The 16,943-nt window shown below is 40.7% G+C and overlaps 1 protein-coding gene across 14 annotated transcripts; it reads left to right on the top strand.

Annotated features, from left to right (window-relative positions):
* Nucleotides 1–1,045: 1,045 nt before the first annotated feature.
* On the top strand, nt 1,046–14,694 carry LOC120066269 (tropomyosin alpha-1 chain-like). Of its 14 annotated transcripts, none has more exons than XM_039017532.1 (10): nt 1,046–1,263; nt 1,743–1,868; nt 2,026–2,151; nt 6,033–6,166; nt 6,764–6,881; nt 7,111–7,181; nt 7,995–8,070; nt 8,456–8,518; nt 8,660–8,729; nt 13,023–14,694. In XM_039017532.1, exons 1-10 carry the CDS (start codon nt 1,150–1,152, stop codon nt 13,103–13,105), a joined length of 981 nt encoding a protein of 326 aa, XP_038873460.1. In that variant the 5' UTR covers nt 1,046–1,149; the 3' UTR covers nt 13,106–14,694. The 14 variants fall into 14 exon arrangements, with proteins under 14 accessions (XP_038873460.1, XP_038873455.1, XP_038873457.1 ...); XM_039017527.1 differs by lacking the exons at nt 2,026–2,151; nt 13,023–14,694 and adding exons at nt 9,567–9,645; nt 10,837–11,744; XM_039017529.1 differs by lacking the exons at nt 1,743–1,868; nt 13,023–14,694 and adding exons at nt 9,567–9,645; nt 10,837–11,744.
* Nucleotides 14,695–16,943: the final 2,249 nt, after the last annotated feature.

Below are 16,943 nucleotides of genomic sequence, written 5' to 3' on the forward strand. Positions count from 1 at the left end.
GAAATACCATCCCACTTCAGTATCCCATGGAGGCTGTCTGGCTACAGCCAACTAATACTTAAAGAGTTAGCAGGGAGGCTACTTGATACATTATCTGGCAGCTCTTTCCTATCTTACACCTCTCAGATTGTGAACAATGCCTCGAGGGGCTGGTTGACCTGAGTCTTTCACCAGCAGTACCTCTTCACTGACTGCACACTTGACCTGAGTTAATACAACACCTCCCAGGAGGACAATTTCAGCTCCATGGATAGCACTGGGCACTGGCACAGTTATGGTCCAGTATCCTGAGACAAAAGGACAAAAAAAACATTAAACAGTATTCAATACTAAATCATCTCAGAATGACATGAGGGGAAAAAATCTCAATACATTGTACTTACTGTAGTATGGCCCACTGCCAACATGCTGGCACACTGTAGAATTTCAGGAAATGGGCTTTAAAACTGCAACATGTTCTCTTAGCATCCTGACAAAATGTGTAGAATAGCATTATAAAACAGTACATTTAGCATACTCCTGCCCTGGACAGTGTCCTTCCCAAACAGTAGTATTTACTACCTTAGAAATAGGAACCTACATCTTGAAGGGGCTGCTCTCCTGCCCATCAAATCGGTCTTGCCTAGATGGGATACAGCGTTTGTCAAATTTGAAGTCAAACTTAGTTTTTTGGGCATTTTGTCAAATTTGAAGTCAAACGTAGTTTTTGGGGCATTTTAGCTAACCCTAACCCTTTTACCTAACCCTAACCCTTTTACCTAAGTGAATTCTCATAACCTGCTGCGCAAGTTCTGCTAAACCTGCTACGAAAAGTCAACTTTGACAAAAGCTGTATCCCTTCTAGACAAAACTATCAAATCCCATATATAGTCATATCAATGGTCAAATGTCTGAGAGCAGCGAATCACCGAGTAGATCCATAAAGAAAGATAGGGCAAGGGGAAGGGACCCCGAGATGCCGTCTCCAAAAAAGTATTGGATGTCTAAAGGAATTTAGTCCCCTCCCCTTCTTGACAGTACATATTTGACAAGGCACATTCAAGAAGAGCTTGCACTCCAGCGCAACGTTCAGTTAAGCACAGACGCACAGTCTCTCTCCTCGGGTCTCTTTCGAAACATTTGGTGGAGCCAAACAAAAAATAAGCAGCCATGGATGCCATCAAGAAGAAGATGCAGATGCTCAAGCTCGACAAGGAGAATGCCTTGGACAGAGCTGAGGGAGCCGAGGGAGACAAGAAGGCAGCAGAGGACAAGAGCAAACAGGTCGGCATTATATATGGAACATCTAAATGATTCTAGAAAAGGCACCTGAATACCATTGGCTCTGTTCGCCGCAGTCTCTAAACGTGGATCGATCACCTCTTCAATGTGGATGTATCACTTTTACGGATCATTCGAAATAAGGAGTATTTAAGTGATATTTATGAATAACATATCACAACGGGTAGGCTAATAAGTGACCTGGGTATGAATATCGGAATAATTGTGTTTACTAATTACGTCCGTGTCACTGATTGATGGGTGGGTGAAGTTGTATTAATGTAGCCTAATTATAAGTAGGAAAATATGTGTATAGGAAAATTACTGTAGGCTAATTATAAGTAGGAAATATAGAATAATTACTGTGGGGAATATGGATAGGCTATTGAAAAACATATACATCTTTCAGCATAAATGCAATAGTATATTCACTTTGATGTTCTATTCAACTAAATAAAATGTTGTCCTTTATGCATGTGTAGTTAGAGGATGAAATAAGTGAGTTGGAAAAGAAATTACGGATCACCGAAGATGAACGTGATAAAGTGCTTGATGAGTTCCAAGCCGCCGAGGAAAAGTTGCTGAACGCCGAGGAGGTGGCCACCAAGGTATTTTATGTGGCTCGCATGATTTTCCCTAACTTCTCTCCTCTTTCTCCCTTTCTCCCTTTCTCTGTGTCTGCGTTCTTGCGCCTTGTGCGCGCCCACGCCCTCTGTTTCCCGCTGATCACCCCTGTGAAACTGTCCACACTAAAACAAACCTCAGCTCGAGGATGACTTGTTAGCTCTGCAGAAGAAACTGAAGGGAACAGAGGATGAGTTGGACAAGTACTCTGAGTCTCTTAAGGATGCCCAGGAGAAACTTGAGGTGGCTGAGAAGACCGCCACGGACGTAAGTAAAGGGCACAAAATCACCATTCCTGCACACTGCTTCTCACATCAACCTGTAAAATGTGTAAAATGACAGAGTTATGTGAGAGGCCTTTATTCGGCCTCATCACTCGGTCTAAAGTCCTTTCTCTGATTACCAAATGTAGGTAGAATACTTTTTAGGTGTGACGCACCTGTCGAGCCCTAAATGTCTATGGGCCAGCTGGATTGTAGCTTATGATAAAGGAATAATATTTAAATCATGATGTCATGCCAGATATTGTTGAACTGTCATTTTATATATTTTGTTTATGGTTGTTTGTCTGTTGTCAAAGATCACAAGTCACCTAAATCATATCAATATAAAGAACCAAAGTGTTTCAGTGTTCTGGTATTTGAATCTCTCCACATAGATAGCCTACATATGAGACCCCAAAGTCAATTTAAGACAGTAAATCAGATTCCTCTCCACAGCTCCTTAAAGTGGGGACATTTATGAGTGGAAACTGAATTTGTTAAACGTGCAGTCTCCAAGCCGAGTGCGTGTGCACCGCATGGATAAATATAGCCCACTGCTTTATTTGGTCATTGGTCAAGTTAGAGCTTACTTTTTTGGGCTGTGCCTGTTTCTTGCAACAGAACAGACTAGGCCTATAGTAAATTACTTTCCCTTGAAAATTTAATTTTCTAACTATTCTACCATCAACCTGAAGTATTTTCTAATAATGAGATATTTACTAATGAAATCCACTTTTAGACCTATAGTATTTTTGCAAGATTATTCTTGTATCTTATTATTAATGTACTTTGTTTCTTGTTGTTTTGAGGTACATTTAGTTAAACTCATACCCTAGAGTGTAATTTGGCTTCATACAGGGAAGAACTTGAAATTAGGGAAATGCTCCATAAAAGGAAAACTATCAGAAACGTGTGTATGTCGATTCATGCGTGACACCAGAAGCTGCATCCAGGGGCTGAAAGAAATTATATGTATAAAATACCTAGGCTTATCATGTTATGGCATGATAATCCTAGGCTAAATAAATATGAACAAAGAAAAAACATTAGCAAGTTAAGTTCTTCATTATTGAAGGGGGATTATCAAATTAGATGTGACATTCAGTTGACAATTGATTTTCATGTATTGAAAGTGTCTATAGCGTAGCCTACATCTCAATAGTCTAAAGGGACTCCGTATGCTAATCTCCTTTCCTTTAGGCCGTCATTGTAAATAAGAATTTGTTCTTAACTGATTTGCCTAGTTAGATAAAGGTTAAATAAATAAAAATAATCTGCACTGATATGAAAGCGTTAAACTGGTAAAAATATATAAATTCTTGGTTGGCATTCACCCATCCTACGTTTTCATATCACTGCAAATTAAGGAAAGGAGATCAGGAAAAAACTAATTTGTGAACTCCTTGAGTAAGATTCTACAAATGCATAGAAGGCCTCTTGGTGCTCTTTAGGAATTATACAGTCTGAAGATTTTTTCAATCCCATGTGTACTGTCTAGATAATACCAGCAGATGGTGCTATACACCAGTGCAAGGTACCTTAGTCAACGCTTGTAATAGCTGGGCGTGCCCTTATCATTACAGTACGTCTACCACAGATACACTTTTTATTATAACCAAATGTTGGTTAACCATTATAATATTACGAAAACAAGAAACTAAAAATAAATTATACTTCCAATATATTTTCGTTTGTTGTAGCCTTGAACATGGTTATGAAAGCATGGTTACTTCCGGTGTAACGTTCAGTTATTGCTGTGTGCGCTCCTCACAGACGATTCGAGTACCGCGGGCAGCCTCCCTCCAGGTACATTCCAGGGCGTTGTTGCGCTCGGTTTCCATTCCAATGAAAGTGTTAACGTCGTTTTCTTAGCAAGTTGAAATAATGACCGGTATAACATCACTGGAGGCCGTTAAACGGAAAATAAAAACCCTGCAACAGCAGGCAGACGGTGCTGAAGAGAGAGCTGAAAGACTACAGAGAGAATCGGGCTTGGAGAGGAAAACCAGAGAATCCGTAAGCATGTCATAAAATAACTGCAAAAAACAACATTTCTCAAAGTGCAACAATGATATATTGCTTTTGAGATGTTTAATATCCGAGTGAGTAGCACAGACTTTCAAAATGCGTGGTGAAGCACTCAGCACTGACATAGCGGAATTTCTCTGGCATCCCGTTGTGTTGTTAGCTAACAACCTAATTTATCATGCTCATTGTTTACGATTCGCCAACTCAACTCGGACAGATTACGTGCTCGAGGCGAATTTGATGATTGCCCCAAGTGTAAATAGTGTTTAGCTGTGGCGGTAGAGCGCTTCAGGCCTTTTTGATGGATTTCAGTGATACTGTAACCACCATGTTTCTGATGTCATGGTCCGTTGATATTTTCTCTTAATTGATGGTCATGATGGTCATGATGTACAAAGGTAACTTTTCACAAACAGTTCTTGGATTAAAATGTTAGATTGTTTAATGGTACTGTATCACCCCCAATATTCATCTCCTGGGTATGCTAGGCTTCTAGGCACATACTTTAGTGCACATAATAACCTAAAGTAAATTGTCCTTTTTTTAACATAATTGCAGCACAGAGTTTAAACTCTTTGAAACTATTTTCCATTTAAACAAGAAAGAACGTCAAAAAGAATGTTGCAACAGAGCTGCGAACAACATCAATAGCAGAATGTCATTTTAAACAAGGTTTCCTTTATAAGGACAAATAGTTGTCGCAGGTTCTAAAGAACAGGGGGCCAGCCTCTGAGCTATAGAAACAGGAAATTAAGCCTGTATGCATTTGCCGCTAAGAGGGTTAATTGCCATCATCAACATGGTCACTTCATGTTAGGTTATTTGAAGGAAACGTTTTGGGTGGGGTTTGAAAAACCCCAAGATAGTTATCTTAATTTCACTGGCTAGTTTCCGTATCTCCATTCACAACATGAGATGGACTTTGACCCTGCGTACCACTCTTGTGTTAGTATGTGATCAGGCTACTGAGCAGTTAACCAGGTGCAAAGATGTGTCATGGTATGCAAAATAGGTCAACTTTGAGCACCTTTATCTCTTGAATGTTTTGGCATTCAAGTCCAAAAAGTCACTTTCTGACCACTTCTGCAATGGGCCAATAAGTGTTTTTAAAGATTCAAAATAAGTCGACTTTGGTGCATATAGAAACAACAAAGAATAGAGCAGTGGCTGTCCATATCAATTGTTTCTGCTATCAAATGTTATGTTTTATTACCACAAAAGCATATCTGTAGCTGAATTTGACACTTCCTCAGTATAAAATCTCTTATAAAAAAATTGTGACGGTTCCATAACTTATTGTTGGTACTAGTGGTAAGCTAATTAGAACAGTAGGGGGATAAACTTGATAAGTCACACCACCACTCACCAGTAAAATAACAATAAAGTAGACATTTTGAGAGGATGAAAGGCTGAACTTCATCTAATCTTCAGATTTGGTCCACTGGGGACTCTTCATTGGTGTGTGTGTGGCCTGTGACAGTGTAAACCTCTTTGGCGCACTGAGTCCTCGTTAATGTCACCTCTGGTGTCCAATAATGAGCCCAGGTATTCAGCCTGTGTCAGCCTGGAGCATTGTTGTCATTACACACAGTGTGTGGAGTGCATCTCAGCACAGGGGAATCCTCCTGGGAAGGCCCTTTTCTCTCCCCAACAGGTGACACTGTCATTAGGCTGGCAGATGGAGAAAGCACCATTTGAAATAGTCATTACCCAGACCTCTCACCTATAAAACACACGACACTGAGGTGGAAATTTCACCAATATTCTTTATGTTGATATGTTTGTACTGTATGTTTCTCTCTTAATGCATTTTACCCCACGATGCAGGTTCTGGCAAGTTCTTCTCTTCTCTCCTAGGCTGAGGCCGATGTCGCTTCCCTTAACAGACGTATCCAGCTAGTTGAGGAGGAGTTGGATCGTGCTCAGGAGCGTCTGGCAACTGCCCTGACCAAGCTGGAGGAGGCTGAGAAGGCGGCTGATGAGTCCGAGAGGTATATATTTATGGTGGATAGGGAGTTAGACCATAGAGTAGACTGAGTTTCTCTTGCCCCCTTACTGTATTTGTAGTTGTTAGGGCCTTTAGTGAAAGTCATGACTGGCGGTGCCACTGACCGGTTCCAACAAACACAACCTGTTTCAGCGGTGACTATGAAATCCTGAATAAATGGGCCATGAGGCTCTGTTTCCATTCCTTTGTTTGGTGTATAAACAACCCCTCTATGCTGCACAGCCCAATGCCTGAACATCTGAGACTGTAGATGAGACCCTGTCTGGGCCTGCCCTGTCATCTCCAGTGATATAGTGGTGCAGTGTTTTTCCCTCAGTCCCATTAAAAAAGCTGTCAGGCCTTGACTTTGAAAGGGCATATTAAAGTTGGCCAGCCAGTGTGGATGTGCGTTGGGCGTATACGGCACTCCCAGAGAGCTGCTTGCAGTGTGTCTGCAGTGGTACCTGCCCACCCAGGTTTGGTTTGGGCTGGAGATATTGATTTGAGTCATTGAGTTACAGCGCAGTGCTTCTGTGAGACTGGGAATGGGACTCTTCCTAGCCTAACATCTGCTGCCTGTCTCTCCCCTTCCTCCCCACAGAGGCATGAAGGTCATTGAGAACAGGGCCTCCAAGGATGAGGAGAAGATGGAGCTGCAGGATATCCAGCTGAAGGAGGCCAAGCACATTGCTGAGGAGGCTGACCGCAAATACGAGGAGGTGAGTCTCTCAGCTGCTGTTGGCTGCTGTCCAGCTGTCTCTACATCCCAGCCCCCACACACCCTGCCTTGAACCTACCCTACACCACACAATAACATAATGGCACACACTATGATTAAGTCCACCCTGACATACCCTAATTCATATAGGGTGTATGTACCCAGATATTGGGTGTATATACACAGCCATTTTGTGTATAGAGTAACTCCTTGGTGTTCTGTACCTAAAGGTCGCCCGTAAGCTGGTCATCATTGAGAGTGATCTGGAACGTACAGAGGAGCGCGCTGAGCTTTCAGAAGGGTAGGATTTTTTTCACTGTCACCTAGGAGTAACGCTGCACTTTATTAACATGCATGGATGAGGTTATTTAACGCCACGCCTGGCTCAAAGTTAAAAGTTAACTTTTTATTTTGGACGTGTTGCTCACTCTCGTTGTTGCATGTACTATTAATTTGCATGTGTCATGTTTTGAATGGCCTTTTGTTCACAACATCCACTAACAGACGGATTCGACGAGCGGAGGACGAGCTAAGAGTTTTGGAACAAAGCTTAAAATCACTTACCGCTTCCGAGGCAAAGGTACTGCAGACTAACAAAGTATTCTGTCAGGTCTATCTTTAGAGACTTATGTACGACTTCTTCTTGTCACGTTCATTCACTCTGCTGAATGAAGCCTCTCTTTCCTGCTAGCACCTTGCTCTGCTCTGCTCTCTCTTCCTATGTGTGGGCTTATGCTCGGGATATGCTAGAACTAGAGCCTTTTACACCTCTAACCTGGTAGGAACTGTGCAAGAATAACATCTTTCACATACCATATTAGCATTCTTAATTTGACCAATCTGCAAGCTAAAAGGCATTTACAAAAGCGTCTTTGTAGTCTCCACCTTTGTTATTATTGTTGCATTCCTGCTGTGTTAAAGCACTTTGGTCTCCTTCCTGTAATTCCCCTAGTTCGTATTTATTTTGTTTCGTATCTTTTCCCCCCTCCTGCTCTCCCTCTGTCCATCCTGCTTCCATTTGTCATCGGTGTCTCAATACGCCCCTCCATTTCGGCACAATTTCCTCTGGACCCTCCTCCACTTCCTCCGCACCTTCTCCCCTCTAAAACAACAGCAAATGCTCTGAGCTTGAGGAAGAGTTGAAAACTGTCACCAACAACCTGAAGTCACTGGAGGCCCAGGCTGAGAAGGTAGGTAGTCTGCCGCCATGCAGGAGAATGAATGGAAGGAACCTGAAGAACCATTTACAGCAGCACTTGGGTCATTGGATACAGTATCTGTCTTACGAAATTGGAGAGGGATAAGATTAGTCAAACGTTGTACTTAAAGATGTCATGCAAATACCTTTCAGTATTTGTTCTGTTAATTGAAGAGAAACCTATTGTATCTAAGCCTTGTTGCTCGTTATGTTTATTTTTTTAGAACTGTTTGATAAGTCATTAGATGTAAGGTCTTTGTTTCATATAAAATATAAAGTGGGAGGGTTTTTAAGGCTCTGTCTGTCTCTGTAGACTGGTGCAGATGTTACAGTTGGGTAGATGCATGACTCCTGTTTCTGCTTCTTTTGGTCCACAGTACTCACAGAAGGAGGACAAGTACGAGGAGGAGATCAAGGTCCTCACTGACAAGCTGAAGGAGGCAAGTTTCACAACCCCCTTTATCTGGGGGCTTTGGCCAGAGGCCAGGCTATTCCAGTGCTGTGGGTACTGTCGGCCTACAGTATCACTGACTGTGACATTTACAGATTGATTCTTAAGAACCCGTCTCTCTCTACCACAGGCTGAGACTCGTGCTGAGTTCGCTGAGAGATCAGTAGCCAAACTTGAGAAGACCATCGACGACTTGGAAGGTATGACTTTTTTGCAGTTTATTTCAAAACTGTACTGTGATCTGTTTGGAGTAGGTCTAAATTTTATAGTGTCAGTGAGTCTCATTCATGGCCATTCGGTAAGTGCCTATGCTTCCTTCAAAATGTCTTGAACAAGAGGAGGAAACCCTCTTCCCTTCTATGCTACACCTCGTCAATATACTCTAATCTGTGCTGGTCTTTGCTACCTCTCACAATTTCCATTATTATCATATTTATATTCTGAGCAGCACGTGCCCCTGATTGAGTCGGTGTACTTTTGGGTCACATCTGAATGGAAATGACTTTGGTAGTTGGACATTTGACAGGTCATCCTATTCACTCTAAATTGACTTTTGTTCATAGGTTGGGTTGTTTTTGCCAGTTGATCTGCAACAATTAAGTTGCGTTGCATCTGCTTAATGAGAATGAGCTATTAGTCACAGTAAGGGATATGCTGCCCTACAACTGCTTGTTACAGTAAATCATCCATCTGTAGTTTAAAGAATGTATCATGAGGCTCTCATGGTAATTAGAAGGGCTGAAGAAGCAGCCATATGGTCATGATATCTCTGACATGAGATGTTCAGGACTCTGTTCACAATTTCTTGATGATGCTGAGGAATTTGTCGTGGCCTCAATCACATTTCTGTTCTATCCTCTTCTGGTATAACTTTTTTTTTCTTCCTTTTCCACTCTGTCACTCTCCCTGGGCTGTCTCACCCACCTCCCTCTGGGGTCTTGCTGATGACCCGGATGCTCTTCACCCCCTTCCCACACACCCCTCCACCTCTGCCACCTCCTCCTCCCTGTCTGTGCACTTGGCCCACGTCCCAATAGATGAGTTGTATGCCCAGAAACTGAAGTACAAGGCCATCAGCGAGGAGCTGGACAACGCCCTCAACGACATGACTTCCATGTAATTCTTCATCTGCGCTGCCTGCTTGTGCCTCTGTCGTCACCTCCTTGCACCTCCCATCCCCATTGTCCAGTCATCACAATCTGCTGTCTATCTGAAATCCATCTGCTGTTTCTGTTCGTACAAGATAAAGTGGTTCACGTTACTGTTAGAAAGCAGCTAATTATTTCTATACACTAGGTAGTCTAAATGTTCTAGTTAAAGGGGGTTGTATATTGTAAGAACTGGCTAACTATGGGAATTGTTTAAGCTCACTCAATGGTTTCCATTCTCACACTTAGACTTGTTTGTGGTTGTGAGGACATTCTCTCCATTTAAAGTTAGTTACCATTTTAGCAGTGCAGTAGAGTACTTGAACCTAGACTTGTTTTGTATGAACAGAATACAGGATGGAGGTTCTTTGTTTACCCATTTGGGCTTACATTTTAATAACTACTATATTGTATTACTTTTTACATAAAGAAGTAATCGTAATTCATTTTGTGATCGTATTTTAAATGTACATTGTTCGACCAACAAATTAATGTCTTAATTTCAAAATATTCATAATATTTTGTCAGCCCTTAATGCATGTGAGGTGTCTATTGAAATGCAATATTTCAATGTGAGCCTTCTTCTGGGTCTTTAAACTGAGTTTCTCCATGTAGTCAGTGTGCTTTTGTGTTCTGTACCTTTTCTCAAGTGTAGCTCACTTGTTTTTACTACTAACAAGGTCTACTTCTGTATGGAAGAAAGGCCCCATGCGTCCCCCTTGAAATTCCTTTTTGTTCATAACCACAGTTGAGGGGAAACTGTCACAATCTACAGTCTGGTTGCCTTTGGAAGTTGTCTTTTTGTTGGGTTTTATGCTGTGCCCCTTTGGCATCTGAGAAGATATCAGATGTGTCAAGCTGGAGGTGGAGCACCATGTATGACAGATGTTTGGTCAACTGATGCTCCTCATGACTCCTTGGAAAGGTCTTCATGTGATCAGAGGTTTGGTCCAACCTTTGTTTTGTGTTTGAGGTGGTTGCTGCAGTAGTTGTCGTACACTGTCTGTATCCCTTCCTGGCAATACCTCCCAGTGGGGCATTGTGGCTCTAGCCTGTCCTTTGTGTTGTGGCGCCAGTAGCGCTGATGTGTTGATGCGCATCTGTCTTCCAACAAACCCCCTATAGCAGTACCTCACTGTACCTCTTCTCTTCCGCACAGATAAATTGTTTACACCTCATCAAAGACGCCTCCCGCCAGCTGAGCAGCATCGCTCTGCTCTTTCCCGGCCTTTCTTCCATTTCCCAACCCTTCTCGCCATGCTTTCCTTTACTCCCCATGTTCTCATCCTGTCAGTGTTGTATCCCATCTCTTGTATAGAACCTCAATCTTTCTGTGTTGTATACAAATAAACCTTCTTCCTTCTATGTAAGCTTTATCTCCTTATTCTATCCTTTTCTGTTCCTTCTGAATTTTATTTTCATTTCTATTTATTTTCAAGCGGCTCTAATAATAAAACTAAGGAGCCCTGATGTTAGTAATGTTGTCATTGGTTTTTTTTATGTCTCAGGAACCCATAAACAAATGTTATGGTGCTGGCATTCTTACAAGTTCAGTTGAAAGTACCTCTGTTTTAATGTCCATTGGTGTTGATCAACATTTTCATTCATTTTGAGAGGCGAGATGTGTAATGTGCACTGTCCAGTGAAAATTTCTTGCAAGTAGGCCTACTACACACTTGTAGCTCTTATTCAACTTTCCCTCATTTAATAGGTATATACCTAAGGGAGTAGTGATTACCTTACAGCCTTAATGAAGGTATGTTTTTAGGAGCATCATGGCATTACACATACTGCTGTTAAAACAAATGTAGCTTCTAAGGCGAATGTCATTTGGCTCAATACAGTATAGTTAATGTAATGTTTTGATAGAGAGGTGGCACATGTTGGATTGCTATTGAACGAGTAGGGAAAGTAGTAGGCGTGAAGAGAAGCACAGTATGTAGGATTGTCTGCCTTTGCGTGTTGGAAAGAGTAGTAAGATTGACTATTGAGATGCTGATGTTGATGACATGAAGTCTGCAATTTGCAATATCATTTTATTGTTGAAATAAATTAATAGATATGCACTTTCCGAATCATTGTTTTCAATTAAAAGCGAGCATCACAGGCACTAGCACTGAGTTAACTGCACCCAACTAGCAGTATTTATTAAGACAAATTGTTAGCCATTTTATGTGTTCCAAGCACTTCATTCATTCACAACTAGAGTTTTGAATGTCCAGGCCACTCAATGATATCTGTTCTCCCACAGTCAGTGTTTAATGTAGAACTGTGTGGTGTGGAATATCCTGGGCATCTATGACATCAGGTAGTGATCCTCCATACAGGGCTGGAATTTGGCAGCTTTTATACTGCCTTAGTTGCACCTATAAGACTTTAAGCAGGATCGGTACAGTACATGCCTTCTGGTGCTGGAAGGTATATTTAGAAATTGAGTAGAACCCACTGGCAATTTGTTACTTGTTTGCTCAATTATCCACCCCAGTGAAATGTTGTTCATATCTCCATTCACAAAGTTCAGAGGCATTCCACCCATCCCCTTCTGCAATTACTGCTCCACTGTTCTGTGGAGAGAGACTGTGAATTTATGTATCATGCCATTTTCAAACAAGGTAAGGTATCAGGTGTGAAGTGATCCCACATGAAGCTTTCTCTTGAGCTCTCTAGTCTGTTACTGCACTGATTTCCTGTTTTCTTTCTCTCGCTTTCCTACCTGCTTTCTGACTGAAAAGATCGCCTCTACCAGCAACTTGACAAAAACCGCCTTCTTTCTAACGAACTAAGAGTGACCTTGAATGAGGACTAAATAGTGTGAATGTTTCATCCATGAGCTTATGTACAGTATTGACAGTTTAATGTTGTGTAAGAAAGATACGTGCTTGTATTGTGTTTGTATGATGCCCATAATGCTGGAGATGTTACTGCTGGCGTAACAAGCTATCCACAATGTAATGGGTTCATCTATATACTTACTGTATACTCTTACAACTAGGTACCGTAATGTGCCTTTATATACCATTAAATATAGTATACTATACGCACCACTGTTGTTAATTTCCCCAGTTGAAGCAATGTGAAGGCTATGCTATAAGAGCTGTGTGTACTGCCTGTATGGTTACTGCCACAGCATAGTTACCGCATTTTGTTTTTTTTCTCTAACTGAAAGCGTTTTGCTTTTGATGGCTAATTATGTAGCTCTGACTAACAGTACATTTTAATTCATAACCGAAGTCATCTCGAATATTGATGGTCCTTAGGCTGCTGTTGCATGTTGTGGTGTGCTTTTGCGTGTTGTGGGGTGCTTGCTTGGATTTTAATATTTTTGTTTTATTTGGTGTTTAACAGAGAAACTGGCACATGCTAAAGAAGAGAACCTCGATATGCACCAGATGCTGGACCAGACTCTAATGGAACTAAATAACATGTGAAAGCCTGGTTTACCCACTGGTTTTGGCTTTCTGTATTTGCACCTCGCATGCCATGAACCCTCCTTCCATGCCCACGTTGAGGAACACACAAACTGATGCTTTTCCTTTTGCACCATCCTGCTTTCAGTGGAACTCAACAAGGAAGGTACAACATTTCCTTAATGAAACCCAAAATGAGAAACACTTCTATTTTTGCCAGCTGATTTTATAATGATGTCAACATTTTGTAATCATTGAGTTTAGTTTGTTTTTGACAAGTTATCAGGTGAAATTGTGCCATTTGCTACAAAGGTTATTTTTATCTGCATTTGATAGATTGAAGGGGATGAATCTGGCACACCCATTTCACCCTGGTTATGCACATACCTTACATTTCAATCAAAGACAAAGTGGAAAAATGTTGCACTTAATTCAACTTCAACGTACGCACAGAATTAGTAGTGTAGGAGAACACATGATTTTAGTTTTTGAAGACTTCTGTATTTCTTAGTTTCCTCAAGTAAGTATACATTGGATAAGCCTGTCCACATGTATATTGGTGCTGTGTTAGGGGGTTGTTTCACCAATTCGGTACCTTTTTGAGAAGTGTTTCTTGATTTCACCTAATTTAAACATTCTGTCATGAAGAGCACATTCATGTTCAATGTTTTCCCATCTCAAGAGGGGGAAAAATACTATAGTAAGTACCAAATAAAGTAACAGGGTTGGTCAGACCGTAACAGGGTTGGGGATTTCATCTTAAATCATCCATAAATCCCCTTGTGACATAGGAAATAGAAGTTTGTTGTGTGCAACAGGGAGTGGTAATTGAATGCAAGCTTCACAAAAATGCTTAAAACATTTCTAGCCTGTATCTATGGGTAACAGAGTTGACGTGTTATGCTCGACCCACTCGGTTTTCCAATTTGACTATGATCAATGTTTCTTTTGAATTTTTTTGTTGAAAGGAATAGTTTCAAAGAAACAAAACTAGGTCTTTACAATGATGGTGGAAATGTAAATACATTTTAGGGTTAAGTGGGGTAAAATCTTCCTAGAGGATTTTGGCACTTTAGCAAGTATTTATTCTATAAAAAAATCTGATTTATTGAATTCTCCATGTTTATATTAAAAAGCACTTCCTTTTAATATAACATGCTTTTTAAATTCAATATTGGTGCACAATTTCTACTTAACATATCAGAGGGATGCAAAAAGCACTCTTTTCGTGGAACAACCCTAGGACATTTTAGGAAAGGCCAAAATTCATTTTGTTTGTATACTGATTTTTATTTTTTTGCCTATATCAATCCGTGGTTAGAAAGGGATCTACTTACACTCCAGAAGTATATTTGTTTTTCTTTTCATCCTTAAACTCATTACAAAATCTCTATGGCAACATTCTTGCTAAATGCATTCCTGTTTTTTTGTTGTTTTCCTTTTTGTTTAAACCATGGTTCGAAAACAACATTTTTGTCTTGTCTAGAAATATGATTTGAATCATGTGGGTCTGTCTCACTTCTTTTTACAATTTTTTTTAAAATGTATATCATCTGAAATGTAAAAAATTGTGAATATAAATAAAATGGCACAGTTTGAGATTTTCTAAAGTGGAGTATTTTTATTTGGTTATTGTTGTCCTTAATCAGTTTTTTATATATATTGTAAAGTATCCTCACTATTTTTAGAAAGTTCCAATTGATTGTGTTTTGTAGGATGTCTTAAAAGGCATCTTGAGAGGAATTAAGTGGACCCCTTATACAGTGCTGCATTATCAACCTTGTCAACCTCAGCTTCGTGTGTGTTTCCAGAACAAATGGTAATCTGTTCATCTTCCAACCTTGTTACATTGACTGCTCATTCTGATCTAGGTGTTGGTTTGACTTCCAGAGAGAGGTCATGCAAGAATATAGTCTAGTCTACCTATGTAATTTGGCATCTATATTTTGGTACTAAGCTTGGTTTTATAGTTTTAATTTAAATGCATTGTAATAGGCCACGTGCTGTGTCACTGGATTATAAATGACCCATCATAATACAACTAGTTGTATGACAGGTGAGATTGCAAGAGTGAAAATGTAAACAAGCTCATACAGAACAGAGGGCATTGTTACTCTCTAGGTGCCGACAGGAGCCATGTGCTGGCATGTAACCTCTGAGAGAGTACTTTGTCACCCTGGGGACTGGGTGATAAACTGAATGTAAGGTAAAGGGACTGTCGGCCAAAGAAATTACATAGACCAACTACTACTGTTGCATCACCTCTCTGAGATGGTCATCAGTATGAATAACAATCTGGATAAGGAAGGATACTAATGAAAAAGCAATCATCGGGCCATCTGTCTTACTGGTCCTTTTTTTATGGACATTACATTTTTTTTATGCCATTTTGTAGACCTGAATCCTAGTTATGATGTCGGTATTGTATTGAGAATTTGATGTGAATGGCTGTGTGTGGTGTGTCATTGAGGTTTGGTTGTGGTATGCTGTCATATTGTTGCAGATTTAGTGCCCAAGTAATTGCCCCTAAGAGAATTTGTTTCTCAATTCAATCAAAATGTTTATGTATGAATTTGATACAATTGAAATATTCCATTCTATAACACAAATTTTGTCATTCATAGGCTGGGCGGCAGGTGTGGTGATGTTCTCGGCGCCCGAGGCTTGCACCGAGGGTCAGGATAAAGATGAGTCCGTGACCGTAGGAGTGAAGTTTTGGGAAAAAGTGGACCCTTGCCTTTTGGCGGATCCATTTGTGGTTTCATGGTGGGTGAAAACGGAGTTGGGTGCTGTGGAATCGGTGAGGTTAACAGAAGTGGTCTTGTGATAATTGTTTGTTTCTGCTTCCACTTTAAACGAATGGGGGCAAGAAATGTGAATTGTTTTGCTCCCAAGAAAAGGGGGCTATTGAAAGGAGGAATTACTGGGGTAGTATTAAATGTCAAAGTTGATCAACTGAAGGGGAAGATTCCCAGTGTTTGTGATGCTCGTCGTCTGGTACCACGCAAACAGGGTGGCATGAGTGGTGAAACAGAAGTCATTGTCTGTTCTTTTGAGTTTTTATGTTGTCTTTTCCCGACAAAGTTATGTTAGTATATATAAGTTATCCTGTACAAGCTTTTGTGCTAAACACATTATGTTACAGGTGTCAAGCTTATGGGCATGTGGCAGCAGTGTGTAGGAGGGAGGTTCCTAGGTGTGAGAAGTGTGCAGAAGGGCATGAGACAAAGGAATGTTTAGCATTGGGGAAAGTAGTGGTATATGTTAATTGTAGGGGTGCCCATGGGGCTGGGGATAAGAAATATCCTGTGTGAGAGGCAGGTTGAGGTTTCCATGGTTAGAGTAGTGCAGAAGACATATACTGAGGCAGTGAAGAAAGTAGAGGAAGATGGGTCAAGAGGGAGGGATCCTGAGAGGAGTGGTGTGAGTAGTAGATCTGTACCAGTACAGAGGGATAGGCTAACAAGTGATATATGTTTCAGTAAAATTGGATTTTTAGCATTCATAGCAATGGTTATCAACTGTACTGCAGGGATGGAACGTAAGTCTCAGAAAATTGAGGATGTGGTGGCAGCTGCAGAGAGGTATTTGGGTGTGCGATACTTGACAGCAGAAGAGTTACAGGGTGTGTTAAGTGGTGGTGTCCCATCCTTTCAAGTTGTTGGCCTGAGGTAGGACTAAATAGATTTTAAATAGTGGAGTAGGGTGGTATTCTTAATATTTACATGTTTTATTATTTTATTTTCAATTTTATTTAAAAAGAAATGTGTTTGTGTGTGTAGTGTTAGGTGGAAGGGTATTTTATTTTTTTAGATTTGTGGTGGTAGGTAGTCTAGTGGTTAGAGCGTTGAGCCAGTAA

Source organism: Salvelinus namaycush, chromosome 21, assembly GCF_016432855.1.
Source record: "Salvelinus namaycush isolate Seneca chromosome 21, SaNama_1.0, whole genome shotgun sequence".
NCBI classification, from domain to species: Eukaryota; Metazoa; Chordata; class Actinopteri; order Salmoniformes; family Salmonidae; genus Salvelinus; species Salvelinus namaycush.